General features: G+C 41.2%; 1 protein-coding gene across 5 annotated transcripts in view; it reads right to left on the minus strand.

Annotated features, from left to right (window-relative positions):
• The window catches only part of LOC135623342 (tetratricopeptide repeat protein SKI3-like), a 54,636-nt gene extending 28,710 nt beyond the window's left edge, over window positions 1-25,926 (minus strand). Inside the window, exons 1-9 of one of the 5 annotated variants that reach the window (XM_065126197.1) lie at window positions 25,780-25,926; window positions 25,585-25,662; window positions 25,211-25,444; window positions 24,975-25,097; window positions 24,666-24,749; window positions 24,532-24,582; window positions 24,258-24,350; window positions 1,949-2,107; window positions 1,781-1,861 (exon numbers count right to left, since the gene is read on the minus strand). In XM_065126197.1, coding sequence (XP_064982269.1) covers window positions 1,781-1,861; window positions 1,949-2,107; window positions 24,258-24,350; window positions 24,532-24,582; window positions 24,666-24,749; window positions 24,975-25,097; window positions 25,211-25,444; window positions 25,585-25,662; window positions 25,780-25,803 — 927 coding nt within the window. In that variant the 5' untranslated portion in view covers window positions 25,804-25,926. Of the gene's footprint in view, window positions 1-1,780; window positions 1,862-1,948; window positions 2,108-24,257; window positions 24,351-24,531; window positions 24,583-24,665; window positions 24,750-24,974; window positions 25,098-25,210; window positions 25,445-25,584; window positions 25,666-25,779 lie in introns of those variants that run through there. The other 4 variants (XM_065126199.1, XM_065126196.1, XM_065126198.1 and 1 more) reach the window with 4 other exon arrangements.
• Between the last annotated feature and the right edge of the window lie 564 nt (window positions 25,927-26,490).

A 26,490-nucleotide genomic window follows, 5' to 3' on the forward strand; every position in this document is an offset into this window, starting at 1 on the left:
GATGTCGAGGAGTCGATGGCCCTCTCTACATAATTTGAGGATGGTGTATAGACCGAGGAGTAATATCTTACACATGCCACCCAAGATTCAAATCATAGAGCTTGACGTGATAATTGGTCATTCTTCTCTGAACAATAGTATGGTGATCGATCTTATGATACAAAGTAACAGATCGTACTTGTCACAATACATGTCACAAACGTACTTGCCTCAAGAGCCGTCTCGAACATATGTGGTTCACGATAATCAAACTATAACCATCACCACATTGATGCACCAATGACATACGGTGTATCAATATACTATGTCATGAGATCAATTTTAAGATTAGGTCCGACAAATATATCAAATTGATATACAGATATATAGGGTCGAGAACCCCGACTCACCGCTCATGGAGTCCTGTCATTCTTTTGATGGTAGAACCAAGTATATCCATCGATCGATTACTTGATTCATTTGAATCTTAAAGTTTAAGTTGTTTAACAAATAATCTAACAATTCAAATCATTTCTTTGTCAATAATTCAATATCAACAAAAGGATAGTGCGAAACATACCATGATGCTACTCCTTAAAGCCTAAAAAAGATATCTACTATTATTCTTTCCTAATTTAGATTGTTTTGCTACAATTATACTAAACTTACATTTATTTCCATCTTAAAAACCCTAATTTAACTTTTTTTTATTTTGCAAGAATTTTTGGAACTATTTTCGATCATTTTTCCATGCCATCAGTATGCCTTGCCATACCAACAAATGGTACATCCATGCAGAACGATACGTTGACTGTTCGATACACCGATATGAACCAATAAGGTGAACCCTGATTTTGCCAATCAGCACATACCACTTGGACATACTATAGTAGTATGATGTCAAGATGAAAAAAGTTATGTGCCCATTAAAAAGTTAGGGCAATGTCTAAAAGCACAATCCTCATAACATGGATCTACTGACAACTATCAAGCTGGCCAAGCATGGGATTTCTGTATGCTAATTATTGGGCTGGCAAATTATGTAAGGGCATAGATCTCCTTGCTTACTATTGCTCTCTTGATGGATGCACAAAAAAGAGGGAAATGGGAAACTTATTGCAAGAAGGCAAGTGCCTTTATGGTTCCCACTTATGGAAAAAGAAGCTAGTGTTATTGGACAATAGAAAGGTAAGAGAGCAAATCTCTTGTGAATTTGAAATAGTTATTATTTGGATTTAATTTCTGCTGCGTTTCCACCTCAAAGATTAGGTCATAGTGTATGATTAATAGAGATATCAAACAAGCATGATGACCATAAGACTTTGATTTCATTTTTGTCTTTTTTTATTTCATTGTCTTAATTAATTAAGAGTTTACGTTGAAGTTCTAATTTAACTTATCAAACATTAATAGAAGTTTGACAAGTATAAGGCACCAAAAATGTGGAGCTTCAATTCTGTTCGCATGTAACTCCTGCTTAAAAAAGTCAAACAACATAAGAACAAGACAAAGAGCTAATGTGAAGGGGAAGAAGCATAGAAGAACTGAAGAAGAATAAAAACCTTAGACATAAATAATCCTAGGAACATTGAGCCCCTTGATAACTAAACAATGCAAAAACTAAATGGTACATTCATATTTCCAACACCAAAAACTACAACAAGCAGTTACCATCACACAAGGAACTAAATGGTACATTCATATTAAGCATTTGAGTTTCAATAGGCACAAGTCTAAAGATGCAAAGTACATAAAAAACAAAACCCATAAAACAATAAAATTTATTAATTACGACATATACCTTGATGTCCCCATGCAACTTCCAAGCAGAATATAAATTTCCAGACAAACAGGTACTGACTTTTGCAGCTTCTGATGCTTCCTATAGTCCACCAGCATGCACATATAATCATATAAAGCACTCAAGCCTTGAGAGGGGGTAAGCTTTGAAACAGTCCTGACAACTCACTTGTAAGAGATCAGCTGCCCAACCAAATGCTCCAGATTTAATGCAATCTTTTGACCAATCAAGCAGCCCAGAAGCAAGCCCAAGGTGTGCAGATATATTGTGTGGTGCAAGTTCCATAGCACATCGAAATTGTTCAACTCCCTGTAACCATAGATTTCGCTAAAAAGAAAAAAACAGAATTCTCCAAGGTAGGTTGGAATAAAGACTAACTCATCAAAATTTGCATTAAGCTAAGCAGTACGAACTAAAATTTCAATTGCACACCTGCACCAGGTGTTATGAATAGTCTCATGCAGAAGCATCACAACAATATCCTCGAGGAATACCATCACCACCAACAACAATAACAAGCTATAATGTTCCAAACTATTTGAGGCCAGCTACATGTCTTTCCCACCATTGAGCTCTATACAAGAGCATTTAAATAGCATGTTCCAAACTATTTGGGGTCAGCTACATAAATCTCTGATTCAATTAAAGAGCAGATAAATATATTTATATTATTTTTATTAAAATCTTTTCATCTCTCACTATGTCAACTCACACTAGTAATATCAATCAACTCATCTTGTGCAACCATAGCATCTATATATCTTCTTTGAACAAGTCAATATTATCTTAAATGATCTTTCTCTCATTTTATGTTTTATCACAGCTATATCTTATTATTCACAAAAAAAATATTTTTATATTTTTCCTTATACTAGACATTCTCATCTCAGCTATATAAATTTTTTTTTTCCCGTAGCCGTTCAGCAGTTAGATCCAAAAAGCATGATAGACTAGATATTGTTTTATCAAATTTTTCTTTTAAACCATGAGACGTCTTATGATCACACAACTCTTGATGCTCCTTTTCACTTTAATTATCCACTTCTACTTTATGAACAATATCTTCTTGAATCTCTCCTTCCAAGTTAATAATAGTTCCAAAAAACCTAAATACTTTGGTTACAAAAGCTTCTTGCTCAATGATTATAACTACATAGTTAATTGTTCTCTTAGTATAACTAATATTGCATTTGATAGGTTCAATCTCCAAAACTCAAATTTAATATTAATTTCATCTAAACTTTCATTACTAAAATGATATTGTTAGCAAAAGAACATACAGTAAGGAAGTCTATTATATACATGACTAATAAGTTCCTCCATTACCAATATAAAAACTTAATGGCATAAAGTTAATCATTGATATAATGATAGGAAATTTGCTAAATACATTCTCTACAGGTTTAATACCAGTAACTACACCATTATGCATTTTTCATAACATCAATACAATTAGTAGTTTTGCCTTTCTTTTTAGATGAATCATAACAAATCTTTAGGAGCTCCCTACCTGCCTATCAAAAGCTTTTTCAAAGTCAATAAATTTATATGTGATTTTTTAATTCTCTACATATTTCCATTAGTTATCTTATCCAAGGATTGAAATTTCGTATCATACCGGAGTTTCAAGATTCGCTCGATACGGTACGATACTATATATCGAGCGATACATTTCGGTATACCGTTTGGTGTGTGTATATATATATATATAAGTAAAAAAAAAGGGTGACGATTTCTTCTCCCCACACGAGTAGAAAACCAATGCAACGTCGCCTCGTTTTATATATATACATATATATATATATAAGAAAAAAGAAAAGGGTGACTGTCTCATCACCCTTTTTGGCGTGTGGGGAGAAGAAATATGTATATATACATATATATATAAGAAAAAAAAATTATTTTCTATGATGTCGCCTCTTTTTTGCCTGTGCGGAAAAGTAGGGAAAAGAAACCGTTTCTTCTCCCCGTGTGGATGAGAAGTCACCGACAAACGAGGAGGGAGAGCGATGTCGATCTTCAGGTTCTCCTCTTCTTCTCCCTCAATTAATACTCTTCTTTCTTCTACCTCGGTTAATACCACCGCCTAATTTAGGACGATAACGGGGCGAAAACAACCCCAATCGACGGTAGCGGACTGTCACGGTGGTTTTGCCTAAGTCGTGCGGCACCCTTACGTGTCCATCCGCAAAGGTCAACCTCCCCGAAACCTACCATGGTCCCTTAGGACCTACAAAAGAGAAAACGAGTTAGAGAAAGCGCCTTACTCAGGATCCACAAGCAAGCATTTCAGAAAATACTTCATAACCAAGGTAAATTACAAACATACTTCACAAGCTCTAAACGGTCGCATAACAAATGATCCAAAATGGTCCACTACAAACCGAATATCTCTCACAAGTGTCCACATGACATAACATTTATTTACAAGCCTAAAACAACCACCAAACTCAACTAAAATAGGGCTATTAAGCCTTCGACCGTCCCTCTACATGCTGTGCAAAGTATGAACATACCAAAAGACACGGCATACATAAGCATTACATCAAACATCCTGTTTAGAATTTTGTCTGTGACATTCTCCTAGACTTATTCCTTCGACGTCTTCGTCGAAGCCTTTGCCGACACTACAACTCCTCGCCTTTGCTGAGTCTTCAATCTTCTGCTCCAGCTGCAATGCACCTCTTGGCTCTAATGTGGGGTTGGCTAAGTTGTGTTGATCCCTATTGGTTCCTGCAGATCCTTCAGATGAAGGAAAAGACCATCCTTGCTATGCGCCAGTCTCTTAAATGCCTCATGCTGCTTGAACTTTTTGAAGTTTTTGGATCCTTCCTCCACAAAATTTGCCCATCGACTCTTCTTTTACTTAGTTGTCAGTTCTAAGTAGGTTCGCATCACTTCCACTTTCGATTAGTATTCTCTTAGGAAATGAAGCGGGTAATCTACTCTCAGTAGCACTGATCACCATTGGTGAATTTGACAACTATTGTCTTCCATTTAGTTTCTTCGAATGGTCTTTGAACATTTGTAGAGCCCCTCTGCTGGATAGATAAGAAAATTTGGGTACTCGGTTTCGCCCATTCTCTTAAGGGTTGAGAAGGCAAAGGTTACTTGACTTCGTTGTCTCCTTGAATGTTATACTCCATGCATCGAGCTGGTTACTGGCCTTCGCCTGCTCTTTGCTCACACTTCTGAAGTACTTGAAATGTTTGCACTCCTTGCATTGAGTTAATTACTGTGATTCACCTTCTCAATGCCATCGAACTTCTGGAATGTAAGAAGTTTTCACCACAACTTGGAGCAAGTCTCTTGTAGCTTTGGTCGCCTCTAGGATTGTACCGCCTTCTCCATCAACCTTGCCGCCTACTCCACTGAGTAGCAAAGGTACAACACCGCATACTGCCTATTTCGTTCCTTGGTCATGCACTCTTGCACGACCCGAAGTCCTTCACTTTCGGCTATCTTGATAAAAAGCTCGATGACACCGGTCTTACGAAGTTCCTTGGCCTCTGCCCTTCAGCCTTGTCTCGATACTTGGAGTTTGCCTCTGCATGCTCCACCTCCTCAGCCCCTTTCACGACCAAGTGCTCTCCCTCCGTGAGAGCAAGGGATCGATGACTTCATGAAAGTCCCACCTCTGTTGTACCAAGGCGTTGCCATGCCCATGGCCCTACTATCTGTCGCCTCACATCTATATCCTTATCTTCACGATCGGTAGATATATCTATGTAGCACTCCTCCGAGTCCACCTCCATTCTAACTGATGCTTTGTTTTGGGTAGCTAAGTCCCTTTGGACTCGTCGTCGCTTCATCGCCCCTTTCGACCCCCTGTTTCAACACCTTCGTGTTCTCCAAGCAGTTCCCCTTAGTCGATGGAAAGACAGATTGCAACTCCCATGTATGGCCCCTGCCATCATGTTGCGGGGTTCGCACCGATTCTGTTCTCTTTAGCTTCCTTGGTAGCAACGTTCGCTTACTCAGCCTTGTCCTTTAACTTGTCAGGCTCCCGTAAGCGAATATGCTCTAGAGTAGTCCAACTCTCTAGCTGCTTCGATCACTACATGATCAAGTCCCTCCCATGGGACTCAATGGTACTTGCATTCGAACTTTTCCCTCGGTGGTACACAGCCCCCATATGCTGATGACCAAGACTTTAATCCGATGCAAAATTCGATGCACGCACGGAAGACCCGCCTCTACGGTATCATGGCTTTTACTCCTTAAATCCATAGCCCTTCTTTCCATCGTGTTGTTCACCAAAGTGGAGCTCCCAGTAGCTCCCGATCATACCTCCGTATGATATAATCCCTCACGGGACAAGATTCGTGTGTATCGCATTGCCACGAACTATTCCACCACGATCCGCTACACCATGTCGCCTCCTGGTGACATCTTCATTACATTCTAATCCTTGTGGGATGAACTCGGATTGTGATCCCTCCATGTGTGGCCTCTGCCAACACAACGTGGCCTCTTCTACCTTCGATTGTGTTCGCTCCTTTGGCAATCGACCTTCCTTCACCCGCCCTCGGGTCACACCTAGATGAAACACCGCTCTAGGATAGTCCGTCGCCTAGTACCTCCCGAAGTCCATTGACTTCGCTGAAATTTGTGCACCATTATCTGGATCCTAAGCCTCTGCCCCTACCAACACAATCTCCGTTGTGCACCACTCCCTTCATAGCAACTTGAATGGCAACACTGTGGCATATTCTTCAAGAGTACCCGCCTCCGTGTCCTCTTGCCCCATGCCAAGGTCTTCTGAACCCAACTTCGCCTCCGCAAGTTGAGTCGCCTCAGTTCCTCCGTCAAATACTTCTCTGAGGTAAGATGCATGTGCCCAGAAGCTCCCTTCGTCTTTGGCACCATGTAAGATGAGTAATCCACGGAACGACATGATCCCGCTCTTGTCTCTGCAAGAGTTCATGTCCTTGACCTCTGTCCAAGGAAAGCTCTGTGCCTCCGCTCCATGTTCCATCTTCTATGCCAGCTCCCTTCATGCGGCTTAAGTACTTCGCCAAGTTACACCCAAGTTGCTCCGCTCCTCGTTTTGCATTGAGCTGATGGTGGCTCTTACACCCACCATTCCACAGGTCAACCCTCCATTGAGTCTGATCTCCATATCGACTCCAAGTGTGCCTTCATTTGTGTTGTCTTGGGTCGCTTCCCCACTCGATCTCACAATGCATTCCCCCAATGCATTATCTCAAGTGAGATCATGCGACGACTCCTTGCCGCTCGCTTGGTCCGTTAAGCTTTGTAAATTTGTTTTTGTGGTCCTCCTCCTCAACATATGCGATCTGTTGCACATGGTTCTCCCTTTGGAGAGCCGAGACTTATCCCTCATGGATATCTGTCCCGTTCGAGCAACTTCTCTCTTCATTTCCTTCTCTTTGAAAGTTTCGGAGACCACCATCCCCTTGACTACTTTGCCTTGCTGAACAAACTGTGCATTGTTCTGCCTACCGCAAACGCACTTGCTAGATTGCGACTCCATATCAATACAGCCCCCGCTACACCCCTCGAGGCATAGCAACATGCTGAACTCGCTGCACACTTCAGCCTTCTACGGACGTATCCTTCTCATGCTGAAGAGAAAGTTTCAATGCTCTATGACGCCAAGTTTCGATCGTCTTGGGATAGCCACGAACACTCCATCATTCGCACACAAGCATTTGCATGAGTACCGAATTCTTTGAGTTAGCAATTCCCCTCACCTCTATGAGCTTTGCATAACTCTTTCATTCGTTGAATAACTCATTCCACCTTACATGGTCTCATCCTTTACCAAGCACCTCGCTTACCTTGAACACCATCAAGTAGGGTTACTAACGTTGAGCCGTAGCTCAAACTCAGCCCCAACCTTTATGCGCTACACATTCTTCCCAGCTTGCTTATCCTCGTTGTGCTTCTTGCGCGAAGGGTTAGCCATTCCTCTGAATGTCAATCTCAGATGCTCGCTCCTCTGAACGACTCCTTTTTCCCTACATTTCCATGCCCGTTTTGCCCCCAAACGGTCGCGCGTGCTAACTACCCTCAACGCAGCCCCGCTAGGTCCCCCACATTTTACATACCAAGTGTTTCTATGAGTGTTTGTCCAACTCTGATACCATCTGTCACGGACTTAGCTGTTTTTTCCTAAGTCGTGCGGCACCCTTGCGTGTCCGTCCGCAAAGGTCAGCCTCCTCGAAACCTCCCATGGTCCCTTAGGACCTACAAAAGAGAAAACGGGTTAGAAAAAGTGTCTCACTCGGAATCCACAAACAAACATTTCATAAAACACTTCAAAACTAATGCAAATTACAAACAGACTTCATAAGCTCTGAACGATCGCACACCGAATATCTCTCGCAAGTGTCCACATGACACAACCTTTATTTACAAGCCTAAAACGACCACCAAACCCAACTAAAATGGGGTCGTTAAGCCTTCGACCGTCCCTCTACATGTTGTGCAAAGCATGAACATACCAAAAAACACGGACACACATAAGCATTACATCAAACATCCTGTTTAGAATTTTGTCTGTGACAGGACGGTCCATGTACCGGTCCGCCAGCAGCGCGGTACATACCTCCCGGTATGGGCTGTATTATTCAAAATTAAAATCCTTAATCTTATCAATTAATAGCTTTTATTAGTTAATCTTTTGGTTACAAAATCAAAATGATTCTCAAAAATACTATCTTTTATCTTATTCTACCTTCATTCATCATGTCTCATAATTTAATAGTGTGATTTATTATTTTAGCTCCTATATAATTACAATAGCTTTGAATATCTCCTTATTATCATAAATTAATAACAAAAAGCTCTTTACTCATCAAGCATTTTTTTAATTTTCAAAATCTTGTTTAATAAACTAGTTATCTAAACTATATCATGCTTTCATGCAAGGTTCGTCGTACCGTACCGTACCGGCGTTTCGACCCGGGCACGGTACCGGTACGGTATGGTATACCCCTCGGTACACCCAGGTGTACCGAGCACTGTACACTGCTACAGTGCTACTGTACACTGCTACAGTACTCGGTACGGTACGGGGCGGTCCGCGTACCGCTGGCTTGTCGGACCGGTACGTACCGCCCGTACCGGGCGGTACAGTCCGGTACAGCAAACCTTGCTTTCATGAACTACTATAAACCTCAAAGGTAAAACCAAGATTCTTAATTTCGATGTGTACCGCCTGGTACAAGTGGTACGTACCGGTCCAAAGGATTCTGGTATGTGGACCGCTCTCTATTGGGCGATAACGGTGTTTTGACCCTGTATCGGGCGATACGAGATCTGTATTGGGCAATAACGATTGAAATCCGATTATTATCGAGGTGTACCAATCAGTACTCACCATATTTCGATCGTTACCAAGGTATACTGGTCGATACACCTTAGATTTCGACCATTACCGAGGTGTACCGATCGATACACCCTGATAATTTGGACCGTTACCTCCAAGTATTTTTGGATGTTTTTCAGCTCTTTGTAGGTGTACCGTCAGTATACCTTGGTACGTATCATACCGAAGAGGGCTCTGTCACAAATGGCCGTCACGTAGCCGCAACAACTCCGTTCAACGAACCGTTCGTCGCTCTCATCTTCATGTATAGCTGCTTGGCAGCATGTTTTGTCTTGGTTTTGAGTCATTTTGCTTATAAAAATGTAAGTTCGAACAAGTTGCAGGGCTACAAAGCGATCGCTCACCGAACTGAGCAAAACAGCCCCAAAACAGCCCAAAACAGCTCCGTTTACGTGTGCCACGAGCTATTTTCTACAGTCCGCCTCCGCTCACAAAACGTCAGCCATTTCAACCCCTTGGAACCACCCAGGTGGCACAAGGCTGGATGGGGCTTCGGTATAGTGTCGAGCGTTGAACAATCTTTCGTAAGTTCGCACGTTACCTTGACGAGAACTTGTTGTCCCGCCCGGCGCCCGGCACCCGATGAGCAATTGTTTGTGGACTTGCAACTGTTCGTTCAACCTTCTAAAGTCCTTGTTTTCCCTCTCTCCCTCTTTTCTCTTGTGCACGCAAGGTGCTCGCTAAATTGCTTGTAAAGCTTCCCCTTTTCGTGAGACGTCGGGACTTGTCCGTCGCTCGTTCTTCGTACTAATCAACTTTCTTTTTTTACAGGTCCTTCGGGACCTGCGAGAGGTTGCAAGTGGGCTAATCTTTGCGGACGCAAATCGCAAGGGCCAAGCGCGACTTAGGCAACGCAAGCTAAGTTCGCGTCTTTGCCGCAAGGGTCCCTCGCAACTTAGGCAACGCAAGCTAAGTTCGCGTCATTACCGCAAGGGTGCCTCACGCCTTAGGCAATTCCAACTAAGGCCATGACAGCTCGATACAACATTACGGGCTAAAATTAAGAACCTTGGGTAAAACCATCATGTCTCATTAACTACTATAAACACATTTTCAATCTGCTTAAAGCTTCTTTTATCTCATTTGTTCTGATTTCACGTATAAATATATGTTTTTTGAACTCAACACTATTATCTCTAAAGCTTAAATCTATATAATACAATAAACCATTTTATTATAATTATTTCTTTATTTTTCCTTTGTCTCCATCGTGGTTCGTATTACCAGTCCGTACCGATATACCGACCAGCTGTCAATACGATATGTATCAAGCCATACCGAGTTGTACCAAGCATACCAACATATGGTACACTGGGGTATACTGATGTACTGCCCGTACCAATCCTTTATCGAACCGGTATGTACCTCCCGTACCAAGCGGTATGCTTCGGTACATCAAACCTTGGCCTCCACATCTATCAAGTATCTTTTGATCTTCATCCTTTATAAACTTAGTGAAATCAAATCTCTACTCTTTCTTTTCCTAATATTAACAATTTAAAAATTGTCCATGTTGACCATCCTCCGTAGTATCTAGTTTCCATATATACTATGATATGCCTTGGATTTTATCATACTTGTAGCTTTTGCTACCGTTATAGCTAGACCTGACAACGATTCTAAAACCATCGATTTCAGTTCGGTAGAAACTAGAAATCGAAACCGAACTAGCATAAGACAATTTTAGAACTAGAATGGGAACCAGCAATTCCGATTCCGGGTTTGATTCTAGTTTAAGCCAATAATTTTTTATTGTTTTAAAAAATAATTTATACTATTAAAAAATCATAATTTTATTTTTAAATTTTAAAAAAATTGATGTACATCCATAACGACTTTAATGAGCATAAATGTGTAAGGACAACAAAAGAAACTTGATATAAAATTGAGTAAAATTATAAAAATTTAATAGTCATCACCGTCGATGCCGGACATTCCAATTTTGATAGTCCCTTCGATTGATAGGTCGAAGGGAATGTTGTTTTCTTTGCTAATGATCTCTTGTTTTCGTTTCGCTGCCTTTGTCCAATCGTCAAGGTAGGCTTGAGCGTCCACTGATTCGAGGGTCATACTCGATCCGGTTTCATGTAGGATCCATCCTCCCATGCTAAAGGTTTGCTCGACAACTACCGTCAACACTAGTCACTTACAATGGTTAAATTAATCTTGGATATATATGCTAAATTTGATTTATATTTAGAGCAATTAGATGTAAAAGCAATATTTCTTCAGAAGAAATTTACATGCTCCAACCCTAAGGATTTGGTAAAAAAGATAGAGAACTTGGTTTGCAAGTCAAAAAAATCCATTTATAGTCTAAATTAGGCATTGAGGTGGTGGTACAAAGAGATTTTGTTGCTTCATTCTTAGCTATAAATACAATAGACTTGCTTCAAGCCATTGTACATACTATGAGGTTTGAAGATAATAATGATTTCATTACATTGCTATGGTACATTGAGTGGTAGGCCCCAAAACAGATCGAGTTAAAGAATTAAAAGAATTAAAGACACTATTAGCCAAGGAGTTTCGTATGAAGGATTTGGAACCAACAAATAATACTATATGATGCAAGTTCACCGACACAAAAAAGACAAGAAGGTATAACTTTTTGAGACGAACTTTTTAAAGAAAATTTGTGACGCTAAACGTGCAAGATTGTGAACCAATTTTGAATGATCTTAGATATGTCCAGGAAATGAAGCAAAGAGTATGGAAAATGTCTTGAGGTCTATATGGCTTAATTTTGCTATAGTATGTACAAGAATTAAAATTGCACAAGTAGGTGACTTACGACAATTGATATGGACAATTGGTTCATGGCAAATTCTATTTAGACATTGTTAAGATGATCCTATGATACATCAAAAGGACCATAAATGTTCCATTATGTTATAGAGGGTCAGATTTACGGCCAGAGGATATATTAATTCAAAATTTTTAAGTGACCTCTTGACAAGAGAAAATCCACAATTAGCTGTGTTTACACTTCAGGAGAGTGAGCTTGGTTTCTAGATTACAACCTGTTGTAGCCTGATCTACAATAGAGGCAGTGCCTTGCATTTCATTCCTATTCAAAGCACATAGGAGTTCAGTATCGCTTTGTTCAAAAAGTAGTCAAGGAATGTGGGATATGCATAATAGTCAATCTTTGAAGAGCATAGCAGATGTCATGACGAAGCCAACCAATGTTGACAAGTCTACGGTCTAGTAAAAACTTAAGCAACATGGAAATGGCAATTCTAAAATTGATAAATAGAATATGAAAAGTGAGCTTTAAGGGGTAAATGTACAAGATCCCATGTCTTATTTTTGCAAGAGCTTCCATTTTATCCTACATTATTGCCATTCACATAGAAGCACCTGAGCAACTAGTAGCTTTATAAAAAGTTGATGCCTTTTTATTCTCTATTAATTTTATCCTACACTAGTGCCATTCACATAGAAGCATATGAGCTATTAGTAACTTTATGAAATGTTGATGCTTCTTTATTCTCTATCAAAAGACAGTAATGTTATATTACTCTCCATCATATATTCTGAGTGCCAAGTGGTGGTTTTCTTTTAGGAGTTGGCCATCGTACTTTTGGAACCTCAAATACAATTAATTTTTATTCACCATGCTCTGCTCCTTAAAAGGAAATTGAATTTTCCGGTTGAGAATGTTCATAGTTTCAATATTGACTTTCATTATGCTATCATTTTCATCTCTTTGTGGTTTCATTTCATCTTCTACAAAGATAAAATCACCGTTGATACCTTGTGACAAGTGGGATCCAATAAATGATATCCTTGACTCTCTTAGAATATCCCAAAAGAAAAACATTTCATGGATTTTGGATCCAACTTTGTTCTTTCTTAGGCATTATATGACTCGGGGGTGTCTAATTTACTACAATCTGATTATGATATGGTATTTTTTTCAGCCAACAATGATGCCTCATAATCTTCAACTCAACCCACTCAAATATAACAGCTCATCAGCATATTCCCTACATAAAGTTAAAGCTGTTTCAAGGTGCTTTTCTTCATTACCAAGGAATGCATTAAAGGAGTTGCTTAGCAGCTGTGAACATTTCTTCATGACCAAGGAATGCATTAAAAGAGTTGTTTAGCAACTGTGAACACTTAATTTCGAAATTCCCTATGCATGAAGGGTTGTTTCATGCACTAGTACTTATGTTGGTGTTTAGGGCTTAGAAAAAACTTTAGGAACTCATGATATTTTGCAGAAGCTCTCTTGAAGTTCTCGCTTAAACTCTGTATCTCTTGGATGCTTCTTTAAGTGGTGAGTCTTTTATTTTCAGTTCTGTATCTTTGTTTAACTTCCTTAGGGTAGTGAACTTTCTATATCCCTTTGTGATTTTGAACTGGGTGGTAAGCTGTTTTTCGATTTTATTGAGTTCGTACATTTTCCACCCAAAAAAAAAAAATGTACTATCGATTTTCTTTCGAGTTCTATTATACTTTACCCCCATTCTGCTTCACGGTGGTATTAGTTTGGTATCAGAGCTAAAGGCTAGAGATCATGGCAAGGCGGAATGGAAAAGATATAGTTGGTGAAGGTAGCGACTATGAAGATAATGTCGAGTCGTTGAGGCTGCAGCTACGAAGATTACTGCGTAGTCTACAAGAAAAGAATGAAATAATCGAAGAACTTCAAAGTAGATAAAACAAGCATAAAATTGATGTCCATGAATATACTTTTAATGAAGATAAACCTTCTCTCCCAAGGGAGTCAAGAAGATGTCGGACAAGAAATAGAGTCTAAGACGAGTGGCAGGATAAATATAATCTCAGATTGGAGATTCCATAGTTTGAAGGTAAAATAAATGTTGATGACTTTATCAATTGGCTTAATACAGTAGAAAGAATTTTCGATTTTCATGAACCACCAGAACAAAAGAAGGTCAAACTTGTGGCACTAAAACTTAGACGAAATGCATCTTTTTAGTGGGAAAATCTGAAGAAACAAAGAGAATGTGAGGGGAAGAGTAAGATCGTGACATGGGAAAAAATGAAAAGGGAGCTAAAAAGAAAATATTTACCTCACAATTATAGGCAAGAAATCTTTCTCAAAATCCATGATTTCAAGCAAAAAGATCTTAATGTGAAGGAGTACACTGCAGAATTCAATAATCTGATATTAAAAGGAGAGTTTGTGGAACCGAAAGAGCAAACCATTGCAAGATACTTGGGAGGTCTGAAATATGAGATTGCTAAAGTGGTTCAACTACAGCCATACTGGTCTTTAAATGATGTGAGTAAGCTGGCATTGAAAGTTGAAAAGCAACAGAAGTTTGAAAAGAGTTCTCGGTACGGCTCAAAAGAAGGATATACAAAAGGAGGAAGTTCCAAGCCTACTGTCTAAAGCAAGGTAATATCAAAAGTGCAAGAAAAGGATGAAGAATCTGCTGGCAACAAAAAAACATCAAATTCTTCTATCCCAAAGTGGCCGAAAATGCTTCAAATGTCATGATTTTGGGTATATTGCTTCAGATTGTCCAAATAGAAGAATTGTAACTTTTGTTAAAGATCACAGTGGTGGAGGAGAAGATGAAGCCGACGACGAACCAAAATATGATGATGAGGAAGAGGTTACTTATACAGATCATGGTTTGTCTATTGTATTGTAACGTAGCGTGCAAGTGTCTTATGTGGCCGATGATGAAAGTTGGGTGCGAAAAAACATTTTTCACACTAAATGCACTTCTCTTGGCAAGGTATGCTTGGTGATCATCGATAGCGGCAATTTTAAGAACGTGGTTTCTTTGGAGATGGTGCAGAAGCTAAAGTTGGATACAATCCCTCATCCACATCTGTATCAATTATGTTGGTTGCAAAAAGGAAATGACATCAAGGTAACTAAAAGATGTTTAGTTTCGTTTTCTATTAGCAAATATTATAAAGACGAAGTATGATGTGATGTTGCTCCTATGGATGCTTGTCATTTGCTGTTGGGAAGACCTTGGCATTATGATAGAAGGGTGTTGTATGACGGCTATAAACATGATAGAACCCTTGTAGATTCTAAACTTGGGGTTGATCTCTTTAGGGGATCGGCCTTCTTGGAACTCTATAGGGGTTCCTCCCTTGGAGTTGCTGCTCAAAGGCTGCAGAAAAGATTCATCTATTGCTTATGAAAAGAGGAGGAATACATGGCTATTTATAGGGCTTCTAAACCCGAACTCCTAATATGACTCCTACTCAAGACTCATACTTCTAACCAACTCCTAATAGGACTCCTACTCAAGACTCCTATTCCTTTACAACTCCTAATTCTTCTCTAAGAAACAACCTCCTAACCCTAGCCGACCTCTTCACCTCTTTAATAAGGGTCGGCTTAGGTAGGTTTTACATGAATGTCCCTTTCAATTAGGACTCTCCTAGCTAGAGTCTTAATAGACCCGCCCTCTTCAAATCAACCTTGTCCTCGAGGCTGACGATTCATGAATTTTAGGAATTTGATCTTCAAGTCGTCATAGTTCTCCCAAGTGGCATCTTCTGTTAGTAGGTTCGCCCACTATATTAGAACTTCAGTAGTGGGTCATCGTCGTCGAGTCACGATCCGTCGATTAATAACGGCACTTGTTTAGATCTGAAGTTCTCCTTGGATAGTCATATTTGGTGGGTAGCTTTGGGCTATCTCTAAGCACCTATTTACAAGTTTCGTCTGGTCGTCGGTTTGTGGGTGATATGTCGTACTCCTTTTTAATTTAGTATCTTGCATATGGAATAACTTTGTCCAAAATCTGCTCGTGAAGATACAAGTAGAATTTGTCACAAGCACAATGCGTCCCTTATAGTGTAATTCTTTTGAGTCCCAATTGTAATGAGCCATGGAGCTTAGTGCTAACTCCAATTTTTTTATGATCTTACTGATCTCCGAATCTTCCTGCCATTCGATCTTAATATCCTCAAGGAAGTCACTGGTCGAAAGTGAAACGGCCGAAAATTCAGCTTGCTCGGGTAGTAGCAAAAGCGCATCTACAACAACATTCTCTTTCCCTTTTTTGTAAATTATTTCATAATCAAATCCAAGAAGTTTTGTTACCCATTGTTGCTCCTCAGGGGATGATATCTTTTGCTCCAAAAAGTACTTGAGGCATTTATTGTTAGTTTTAATTTGAAATCGTCGACCGATCAAGTAGGGTCTCCACCTCGTTGCTGCGTGCATAATGGCGAACATCTCCTTATCATATGTTGACATATTTTGATGGGAGGGAGACAATGCCTTGCTAGTGTATGCGAGTGGTCGACCATCTTGAATGAGAATGGCTCCAATTCTGACTCCAGATGCGCCGGCCTCAATAATGAGGGGTCGGCTGAATTCTAGTAGTGCTAGCACCGGTGTCGTCGTCATGGCTACCTTAAGTTTGTCGAAGGCAACGGAGGCTTTGTCCGACCATTAGAAGACATCTTTTTTCAGTAAGGAAGTGGTGCACTGATCTTTCCATAGTTTTTCACGAACTTGCGGGAGTAACCTATTAAGCCCAAAAAGTCATGTAGCAATTTTATGTTCCTCGGGGTCGGCCAGTTCTGCATTGCTTCTATTTTGGAGGGGTCCACCATAACACCTTCCTCTGATATGATATGCCCAAGATACTCCACCTTTTGTTAAAGAAAGCAAAAATTCATAGTGGTCGTTGTGTGTTCGAAAGGCGATTTTCAGTATGTCTTTTTCGCACACTCGTATTTGATGATACCCGGATCGAAGGTCCAGCTTTCTGAAGATTTATGCTTCCTTTCATCTAGCAATTCATCTACTACTAGAATTGTAACATCCCATTAGTCCCACATCGGAAGTGGGCAATGTGTATGATTAGCTTATATGGGCCTGATGAGTGTACTACGTTAACTCCCGCTTAAGCATTTTGGTCCGTGGTTGAAGGACCAAAATAGAGTTATTGGCCAGTTGACTCATCAGACTCGGGTCGTGACATTTGGTATCAGAGCCGACCTAGCATTTGGGCAGGGTGAGAGGACTCGAGTAGGAAAGAGCTACCCGTGGATGGAGTCGAGAACTCATCACGGCGTGGAGCCACCACTGAGTTAAACCTCACATGCACTATGCTAGGGTTCGATCTAGGCTCTGTCGGGCCTTGACGAGGACGTCAAGCTAATTGAGTTGGGGATATTGTAACATCCCATTAGTCCCACATCGGAAGTGGGCAATGTGTATGATTAGCTTATATGGGCCTGATGAGTGTACTACGTTAACTCTCGCTTAAGCATTTTGGTCCGTGGTTGAAGGACCAAAATGGAGTTATTGGCCAGTTGACTCATCAGACTCGGGTCGTGACATTTGGTATCAAAGCCGACCTAGCATTTGGGCAGGGTGAGAGGGCTCGAGTAGGAAAGGGCTACCCGTGGATGGAGTCGAGAACTCATCACGGCATGGAGCCACCACTGAGTTAAACCTTACATGCACTATGCTAGGGTTCGATCTGGGTTATGTCGGGCCTTGACGAGGACGCAAGCTAATTGAGTTGGGGATATTGTAACATCCCATTAGTCCCACATCGGAAGTGGGCAATGTGTATGATTAGCTTATATGGGTCTGATAAGTGTACTACGTTAACTCCCACTTAAGCATTTTGGTCCGTGGTTGAAGGACCAAAATGGAGTTATTGGTCAGTTGACTCATCAGACTCGGGTCGTGACATTTGGTATCAGAGCCGACCTAGCATTTGGGCAGGGTGAGAGGGCTCGAGTAGGAAAGGGCTACCCGTGGATGGAGTCGAGAACTCATCACGGCGTGGAGCCACCACTGAGTTAAACCTCACATGCACTATGCTAGGGTTCGATCTGGGTTATGTCGAGCCTTGACGAGGACGTCAAGCTAATTGAGTTGGGGATATTGTAACATCTCAATAGTCCCACATCGGAAGTGGGCAATGTGTATGATTAGCTTATATGGGCCTGATGAGTGTACTACGCTAACTCCCGCTTAAGCATTTTGGTCCGTGGTTGAAGGACCAAAATGGAGTTATTGGCCAATTGACTCATCAGACTCGGGTCGTGACAAGAATAGGGTATTTATCCTTAATGGTTATGCTATTGAGAGCTCGGTAATCAACGTATATTCGTCATGTTCCGTCCTTCTTGCGTACAAGTAGCACCGGTGAAGAGTAGAGGCTGCAACTTGGCCGAATAACTCCTGTTTCGAGCATCTCTTTTACAATCCTTTCTATTTCATCCTTCTGGAGATGTAGATACTGATATGGCCGAGTATTTGCTAGAAGTTTGCTTGGAAGAATCGTTATATAATGATCATGCCGACGGGTAAGAGGTAGGTTGTGCGGTTCGTCAAATATATCTGAAAATTCAGCAAACAAAGGAAGTAGGTTTGGATCTTCAAATTCTATTGGCTCTCCCTTAGTTTGCTGCTCAAGTTGTACCAAAAAGCCGCTGCATGCTTTATGCAAAACCTTATCCATTTGTTGTGTGCAAATCGTCGTTACATCGCCCCCATGTTTCTCGTACAGTATCACATGTTTCTCCTTACTGTAAAATTTCATAATTAGTTGCATAAAATTCCAAGAAACATCACCTAATGTCGTCAACCATTTAATTCTAAGCATGGCCTCATGATCATCAAGAGGGAGGAGGAAGAAATATGCAATTATCTCTTGGTCCTGCAGCAATAGTTTCACTCGCGGGCGCCTATGATCATACTTCAAAATCCATCCGTCAGCGACCTTAACATCAAACCTGCTGCAATTCTCGACAGGTACGGCCATCCGGACAGCAACCTTACTATTTAGGAAGTTATTAGTACTGCCCGTGTCGATGAAAACAATAATCGGTTGTTGTTTGAGAAGGCCTCCAACTTTCATCATTTGCGGGTTTGAGTAGCCGGCTAGTGCATGTGCCATAACTTCGGTCGGTTATGGCTCTTCTTTTACATCTTCTTCATGTTCAAGGCTCTCTTTTGGATGTTCAATGACCTCTTCTTCTACTGGTTCAATCATAAGAAGTCTCCCTTTACTATAGCGATGCTCACGGCTCCACGGCTTGTCGTAATGCCAACATAACCCCTTCGCATATCGCTCCCAAAGCTCTTCTCTTGTCAACCTCTTTAGTGCAGGGACTCCGTCGACAGTAGGGGGGTTGAGGGCTTCAGTATTGCTGGTCGAGGAGCGACCCTAGTCCTCCGAGCTTCACAGTTCAATCGTTCCTCTTAATGTCGTGCGAAAGAGATGGCTACCATAAGAGTGTACGATTGTCGCGCTTTAACTTCTCCTCGGATCTCCGGCTTCAAGCCCTCAATAAAGGTCCCCAATAGTTGTTTTTGAGACTAATCATGAGTTTGATTAGATAACCTTTCAAACCTGGTTTGGTACTCCTGAATGGTGAAGGTTTATCGGATCTTTGCTAGTTGTCCGTTAATGTTCTCGTAATCAGTTGGTCCGAAGCGGATTAGTAGTCCTTTTTTGAATTGTCGCCATTAGAGGATTCCATGAGTGTGTTCAAACCAGTCAAACCATTGTATGGCATTCCCTTCAAGATGTATAGCCGCAATTTTCACCATAGATGCGTCCGCGATTTTGTGGTACCGAAAATATCGCTCCGCGCACGAGATCCAACCAATTGGGTCTCCTTCTTCCCATCTAGGGAAGTCCACCCTCATGCGTGGATAGTTGAGGTCGGTCATAGAGCCTCCCCTCCCTTGGAAGTCATCTCTTCGAGCTTGGTGCGATTGGGCAAAGCTCTCTCCTTGATGTGATTTCTTCAAGCTTAGTGGCCGACCCAATCTAAGTTCGGTAAAAAGCGTCCGAATCTTATCCTCCATTCGTGCCTCGAAGGCTTACTTTCTAACACAATGCTCACAATATATTTACCAATTTATGACCAGGAAGAACCAATATAAAGGACCAAAAGCATATATAGATTTATAGCAAACTTAATAGCCTTTATAACAACAAGCACGCCTTTGACAAACTTCATGATCCATTTTTTTTCATATATCTGGCAACTAAGCTCATTTCCTCAAACACTTCATGTCTCGTGCCCTTTTAATAGTATAAATTGTGCCAATACCAACAATCTCCAAGGCATGATTATCACCCAAAAATGTATTCCTTCATTAGGTCCATTCCATATTGTTGAAACCATTCTCTTATAAAAGTCATGTCAAGTTGTTGCTAAATCTACTAGTCGGGCATCAAACTGTTTTTTACCTTCCAAGACTATAGTTCCTTCATTGTATAATGCTTCAGCATCATCAAATATAATTGGTATACATGCTTGGGTATTTAGTGACTGAGGACTTTTTCCATTATATGCATTCTTCTCATTATACCAACACTTGTTATGTGTCCGCGCTTGCCATGATTATAGCACTTGACATTCTTCTTACTTTTTGAACTTATATCTACTATGTCCTTCCTCAAAATTGCCTTTGTCTTCATCTTTCAAGGTAGAAATTACACTTGTTGAAAACTTTGTTATCATTATACATAAGTTGATATACTTCTATTTCAAAATTGCCTTCATCATCATGTTTCAAGGGAGAAATTACACCAGTTGAACTTCTATTTCAAAATTTGTTATAATTATACAAAAGTTGATATACTTCTAACTCAAATCAACTCCCACTATTCACAATGAACAATAACCCTGCAATCGAGCTCTAATACCATAAGTTAGAAACTTCATATGATGAAACAATATATAACAACAAGAAAACCATACGTCCCACATATTTGGGGTTGGCTATGTAGATTTTTGTATTGTTAAAAGCAAGACTCGTAATTTCGTACCATACCGAAGTATCGAGCTCAGCTCGGTATAGTATGGTACGAGCGTACCGCTCGAGATATATATATATATATATATATATAATAGTTAAAAAATAAAGAAAAGCGTATTGTCATCGAGGCAAGGTTGCCTCATTTCTTCTCCCCACGCAGATGAGGAGAAGTCGCCGACAACATGGTGGCCTCATCGCCTCAAACGAGGAGGCGACATTTCATTTGTGGCGTCCGGTGAGGGAGGGCGGCGACAGATCGGGATCGTCAAGGGAGAGCAGCATCGGATCTCCAGGTCTCCCTTTTCTTCTCCCTCTTCTTCTCCCTCGGCTAATACCGCCCAGTAGCAAGCGATGACGATCGAAATCGACCGTTACCGACCGATTTCGAGCAGTGACGGGGTGGAAACAACCCCAATCAATGGTACCGCCCACGCATACCGATCTACGTACCAGTCTGCTGGCAGACCGATACGTACCACCCGGTACATACGGCATCATTTGAAATTAAAATCCTTAATTAAAAGTGCTAGGCACCAAAAACACCACCATCCCAAAATGCCCAAGGTGCTAGGCACTCACCTGAGCAAAGCAAGGAACTTCTAAATATTATAATTTAAAAATTATATATCATGATTAATAAAAATAAACTAAAACTAAAATAACACATCAATGGATGGGGGAAACTATGATGGCAAATAAAGAGGGAAAAGATGTTGTCGGTGATTGTTTGAGTTGGCTAAAATCATTGATCTCTCTTTCAGTTCTGTAAAGGGGTCAATCTAGATGAATAGCGCAGTGAATACCCGCTTCCATCGGCTGAAGGTGTATAAGCACTTGATCTAGTTCTTTTTTCTTTTTTCTAAGTAATAGTAGGGATGACAGTAGAGCTTAATCAATGAAGCCATAGGAATCAAAGGCAACAATAAACAAATACATCAGTGATTTAAAAAGTGCTAGGCGCCAAGGTCCAAAAACGCCCGAGGCGCTAGGCGCTCGCCCGAGCGAAGCGAGACGCTAAAATATAAAGATATATAATATAATTATTTAAAATTTTAAATAAAAATATGCTATTAAATTAAAAAAATCTAAGATACAAAATCAAAATAATATATTATTAATCTAATAAATACAAATACTATTATTAGTATACTGTTAATAGTATACAGAAGGAGAACAATGTTGAGGAGTGTAAGGGGGTGCTAACTGAGAAAAGAGGAAGCGGCAGCGACAGCGGGAGCGGGAGCAGCAACAGCGACAGCGGTAGCGAGCAGCGACAGCGGTAGCGAGCAGCGACAGCGGTAGCGAGCAGCGACAGCGACGAGCGGCGACAGCGGCAGCGGCAACGAGCAGGGTTAGGGTTGGGCAGCGATAGCTGATATCGGTGCTTTAGTTGGTTCAATCCTTTAGTTGGTTCGATTGAACCAACTAAAGCACCGGAGACCGAACCAGACCTAAAACACTGGTTCAGTCGCCTGGTTTAACCCAGGCGCTCGCCCGAAGCGCCCAGCGCCTGGGCTCGGGCGAGCGCCCAAGCGGTGCCTCTTTGAAGCGCGCCGCCTGGAAGTGAAGCGAGGCGCTCGGGCCTCGCCTTGCCTCGCCCGAGCGCCTAGGCGAGCGCCCGAGCGCCTTTTTAAATCACTGAAATACATTGGTCGCATAGAGAGGGAAGGAGGGAAGAGGAAGGGGAAGAGGGGAGAAGTAGCAACAAAGAGGGAAGAGGGATCAAGGAAGGGGGGCTACGACGAGGGGGAGGAGGGAGACGAGGGGCCATGGTGAACAGGCCAAAGGTAGGAGGGAGGAGGGAGGAGGGAGGAGGGAGGAGGGAGAATGAAAGAGATATACGAGAGGGGAGGGGAAGAAGCCACTGTCGGATGAAGACATCACATTCACTGCTATCACTGTCGTTGGAGGACAACATAGTCATTGCCAGTGGAGGAAGAAGTTGTCGCTGCCGTTGGAGGAAGACATCACCACTACCATTGGAGGAAGACATCATTGCTATCGTCGTTCATTGATGGGATGAAGTTCACCGTCATGCAGAAACACAGTGTGAAAGAGAGAGTTTTGCATTAGGTCACAGCTCGCATGGGGTGTTGGCAATTATGCATTACCTAGTTCAACCAAACCAAAGTGTGATTTGGTTCGACTCAAGCTCGAACTCAAGCTCGACCTAGCATGAGTTGAACCAGGCGAACGCCCGGCTCAACCAACGCTTGGGCCCAGGCAAGCGCCTAGACCGCACCTAATTAAAGTCGCCCTGCCAACCTAATAGGCAAGCACTCGAGCCATGCCTCCCCTCGCCTAGGCGCCTAGGCGAGCATTCGAGCACCCAATGACTTCACTAGTGGATCTTCTGCCGTCATCATGAGATCTGGCATAGTTTCACACTGCTTGCTATCAATGACCTAACACAACCCTCAACCTTTTTTATGGCTTGGGCCCAACATTAACAGTGTTAAGATGAAACAATATCTACAACTAAAGTTGAAATCAAGAAAAACAAAAATATTCGACACAAAACATATTTAACATGGTAAAACCCATAAGTAATCTAAGGAAAACATCCATGGGCAAGGTTATAAGGATTTGACTATGGCAAAAGGATTCACATCTTCTCTCTAGTATAAGGAAAAATCATGATACTCTCTTATAGTAGGAGAACAACAACACACCTCTTTCTCTAGATACAAGGAATGAGTGTAGTCCAAGCCTTTTAATGGGATTTGCTAGAAAACATGTAATTTTTGACTTTTCAAAGTGGGCTTTGCAACTTGCTATCACCTAATTAATGGAATCCACCTAAAGGCCCCACCAACCAACTGCCAGTTGATTCCAATGTAACCTGAATGACAGTTCACTTAACAGAATCTGCTTCTCTCTACTATCCCTCCCTACCAAGTGGAGACGAGCTCTGTCAAATGCCAAGAGCTTACCAACAAAAGCAACTCCATTACATTGACAAGAAATGATTGGCAGCCACATAGGCTAACCTCAATTGCTTCATCTCAGTACTGAGTGCTATCTGGGCAGAACAAATCCAACCATGAGGTAAAAAGCCATTGGCAATGGCCACTTACCTAGGTAACCAGTAAGGATACAGTTTTCTTGTACCTAGAAATAGGAAATAAAATAGAGCTCAAAAATGTTAATTGCACAATTTTTAAAAAAATGAATGAACCAGAAAAACTTTAATAGAAAATTCAAAGTAAGATTCACAAAAGTGGTCATCACTTCACATATTTCACCAAAATAATGTGGTCCTGGACATACAAACTTATTACAAAACCTAAGTAGCAGTAAAGTTTAGACCAGTGTTCCAAGCCTCACTTTTCCACAAAAGACTAACCAAAAAGCAGAAGACTTACTTTTCTGAAAGAACCAAGCATTAGCTGAATATGCCCACTCTCCACCAATGCAAATATTCTTGAGTTCTCCAACTCAATGGCTCGCCCATACGACTGTTGCAAGGCAAATGAATGTCAGCACGATAACAATTACACAGCAGAATTGGGGAAATTGATCATAAATTTTTTTTCCCACATTATCAGGGGCACCAAAGCACCTAGAGATTTAACGTTGGTATAATTTCAGGAAGCAACAGATTTAACAGACAGATATATCAGAAAATAGGGACCACACCTTAACAGCTGCAGTAAACATGCCCAAGCGATGGTAGGCAAGACCAAGCGCCTGAAATAACAGAATTAACAATCAGGGATATTTAAAATTAAAAAGTCAAATATAGAGCTAGAATGACTTGTCAAATAACACACTTCCCACAAGTCAGCACATGCCGGGAATCCTCGTATAGCATGCTGAAGGCTCTGTACTGCCTCAGACCATCTCCTCTGGTGGACCTGAAATTTATGATACAGCATGAATATATCCATAAAACTTTGTTGCAGCCAGTGCAACTTTTTTCACTCAAATAAAACATATGTGGAATCTTTCTTTTCCTCTATAATTATGTGACAAATAAGTATAACACCAACATAGTAACATAGCTTCCAGCAACACATGGCACACAATGACAACCACGTAATAATATACAAGAGAAATCAAAGAGCAATTGTCATTAAAACCTGCAAGTATCCCAATCTCTGGAATGCCCAGAAAGCTCTGGGAGACTTCTCAGATGCTTCTCTACACACCGCAATCTCCAAGCTTTCCTTTCCTTCTCCATCCAGCAGATCACACAGCGCCTCCTGCATACATAAATAAAAGGCTAACAAATAAAACAAACGTTTCGCGGTAATACTCAGTATAACAGTTTACAAGCCTGACACAAGTTCAATAAGTGGGAACAAAAACAACTCACGCCAGCTTCAGAATCATGGGGATTAAGGGCGACAGCCCTCTGGTAGCACTTTGCAGACCTCTGTGCATCGACGGAAACCGTGCTGTAGTAATGCCCCAGAAAGCGGAATGCGACGCCGTCACTAGGGTTCAGCTTCGCAGAGGCCAAAAAATGCTCGGCTGCTCTCTCCCTTAATTGCTTCGATTGGTCAGCTTGATCATCTACTGCTTCGCCCTTTTTCCACAAGAAGAGGCCCTAAAGAAATAGAAACAAAATAAAATAAAATAGACACGGAGAAGTCCACATACTTGTTCTGCACAATTTAAAACAAATAAAAATCAAAGGGGAAGGAAGGTAGCCGGACTGAGAGAGAAAATGTAATAATCGGAGCGTACGATGTTATAATGGTGCGACGGATTATCGGGATCGGAATCTAGGGTTTCCTGCAGCTGCCGAAGGAGATCTTCGTCGCCCTGCTACAAGAGTGAGATATTTAGCAGTCAATCCAAGACGGATTTAAAAGGAAGAGATTTGGGGAACGGAGAGAGACAACAAACGAAAAGAAATGATTATGTGATAAAAAGGGAGACCGGTCGAGACATCTCTGGGTGCATGCAAAGACGGAGGAAGAACCAGAGCTACGCAAAGCGGCCCAAGAAGCAGGAAGGGGCCGAAGAAAAAGGAGGAAAAAGAAAGAACAGAAGAGCGACTCAGTGCGGGAAAAGTAGAGGTAAATTAGGGTGTGGGGGCCCGGGGGGCGCGCGCGGGGGCGGAAGGAGGGGGTGGGTTTGGGGGTGTGGGTGTGGGGGAACGGTTCAAGAGAGGCGATGGACGAAGCCGATCGGCCGAACATCATCGTAGGCCGAGGATTCGGGTCCATTGCACCATGGGCTGCGCTGCGATAGACCGTGTCCAAGTTCGGGTTCGATGGATATGAACGTGATTTGGACTATAATCTTTGGATTATAAAATATATTGATTTGGTTTGGGATTAACGATAGCACTGAACTTAATGAGCATATGTCATATCAAGTTTAATTCACATCATTGATTTTTGACATATGGAATCATCTAGCAAATGCACTTATCATGTGAAAAATATTTTTCGAGAATCATATTTGATGATTCCCTCTTATAAAAGGAAGATATTTTTACATACAAGGATTTGACTCACTTACATATCTTAATCCTTGCAAAAATGAAGTGTGCTTTAATATCTTATCGATTTGAACTTCACATATGGCTTTCCTCCTTCATGTAAAAAGATAACAAATAAAAAGGAAGAAGCAATAAAAGCTATC

This window comes from Musa acuminata, chromosome BXJ2-9 (assembly GCF_036884655.1).
Source record: "Musa acuminata AAA Group cultivar baxijiao chromosome BXJ2-9, Cavendish_Baxijiao_AAA, whole genome shotgun sequence".
Classification (NCBI taxonomy): domain Eukaryota; kingdom Viridiplantae; phylum Streptophyta; class Magnoliopsida; order Zingiberales; family Musaceae; genus Musa; species Musa acuminata.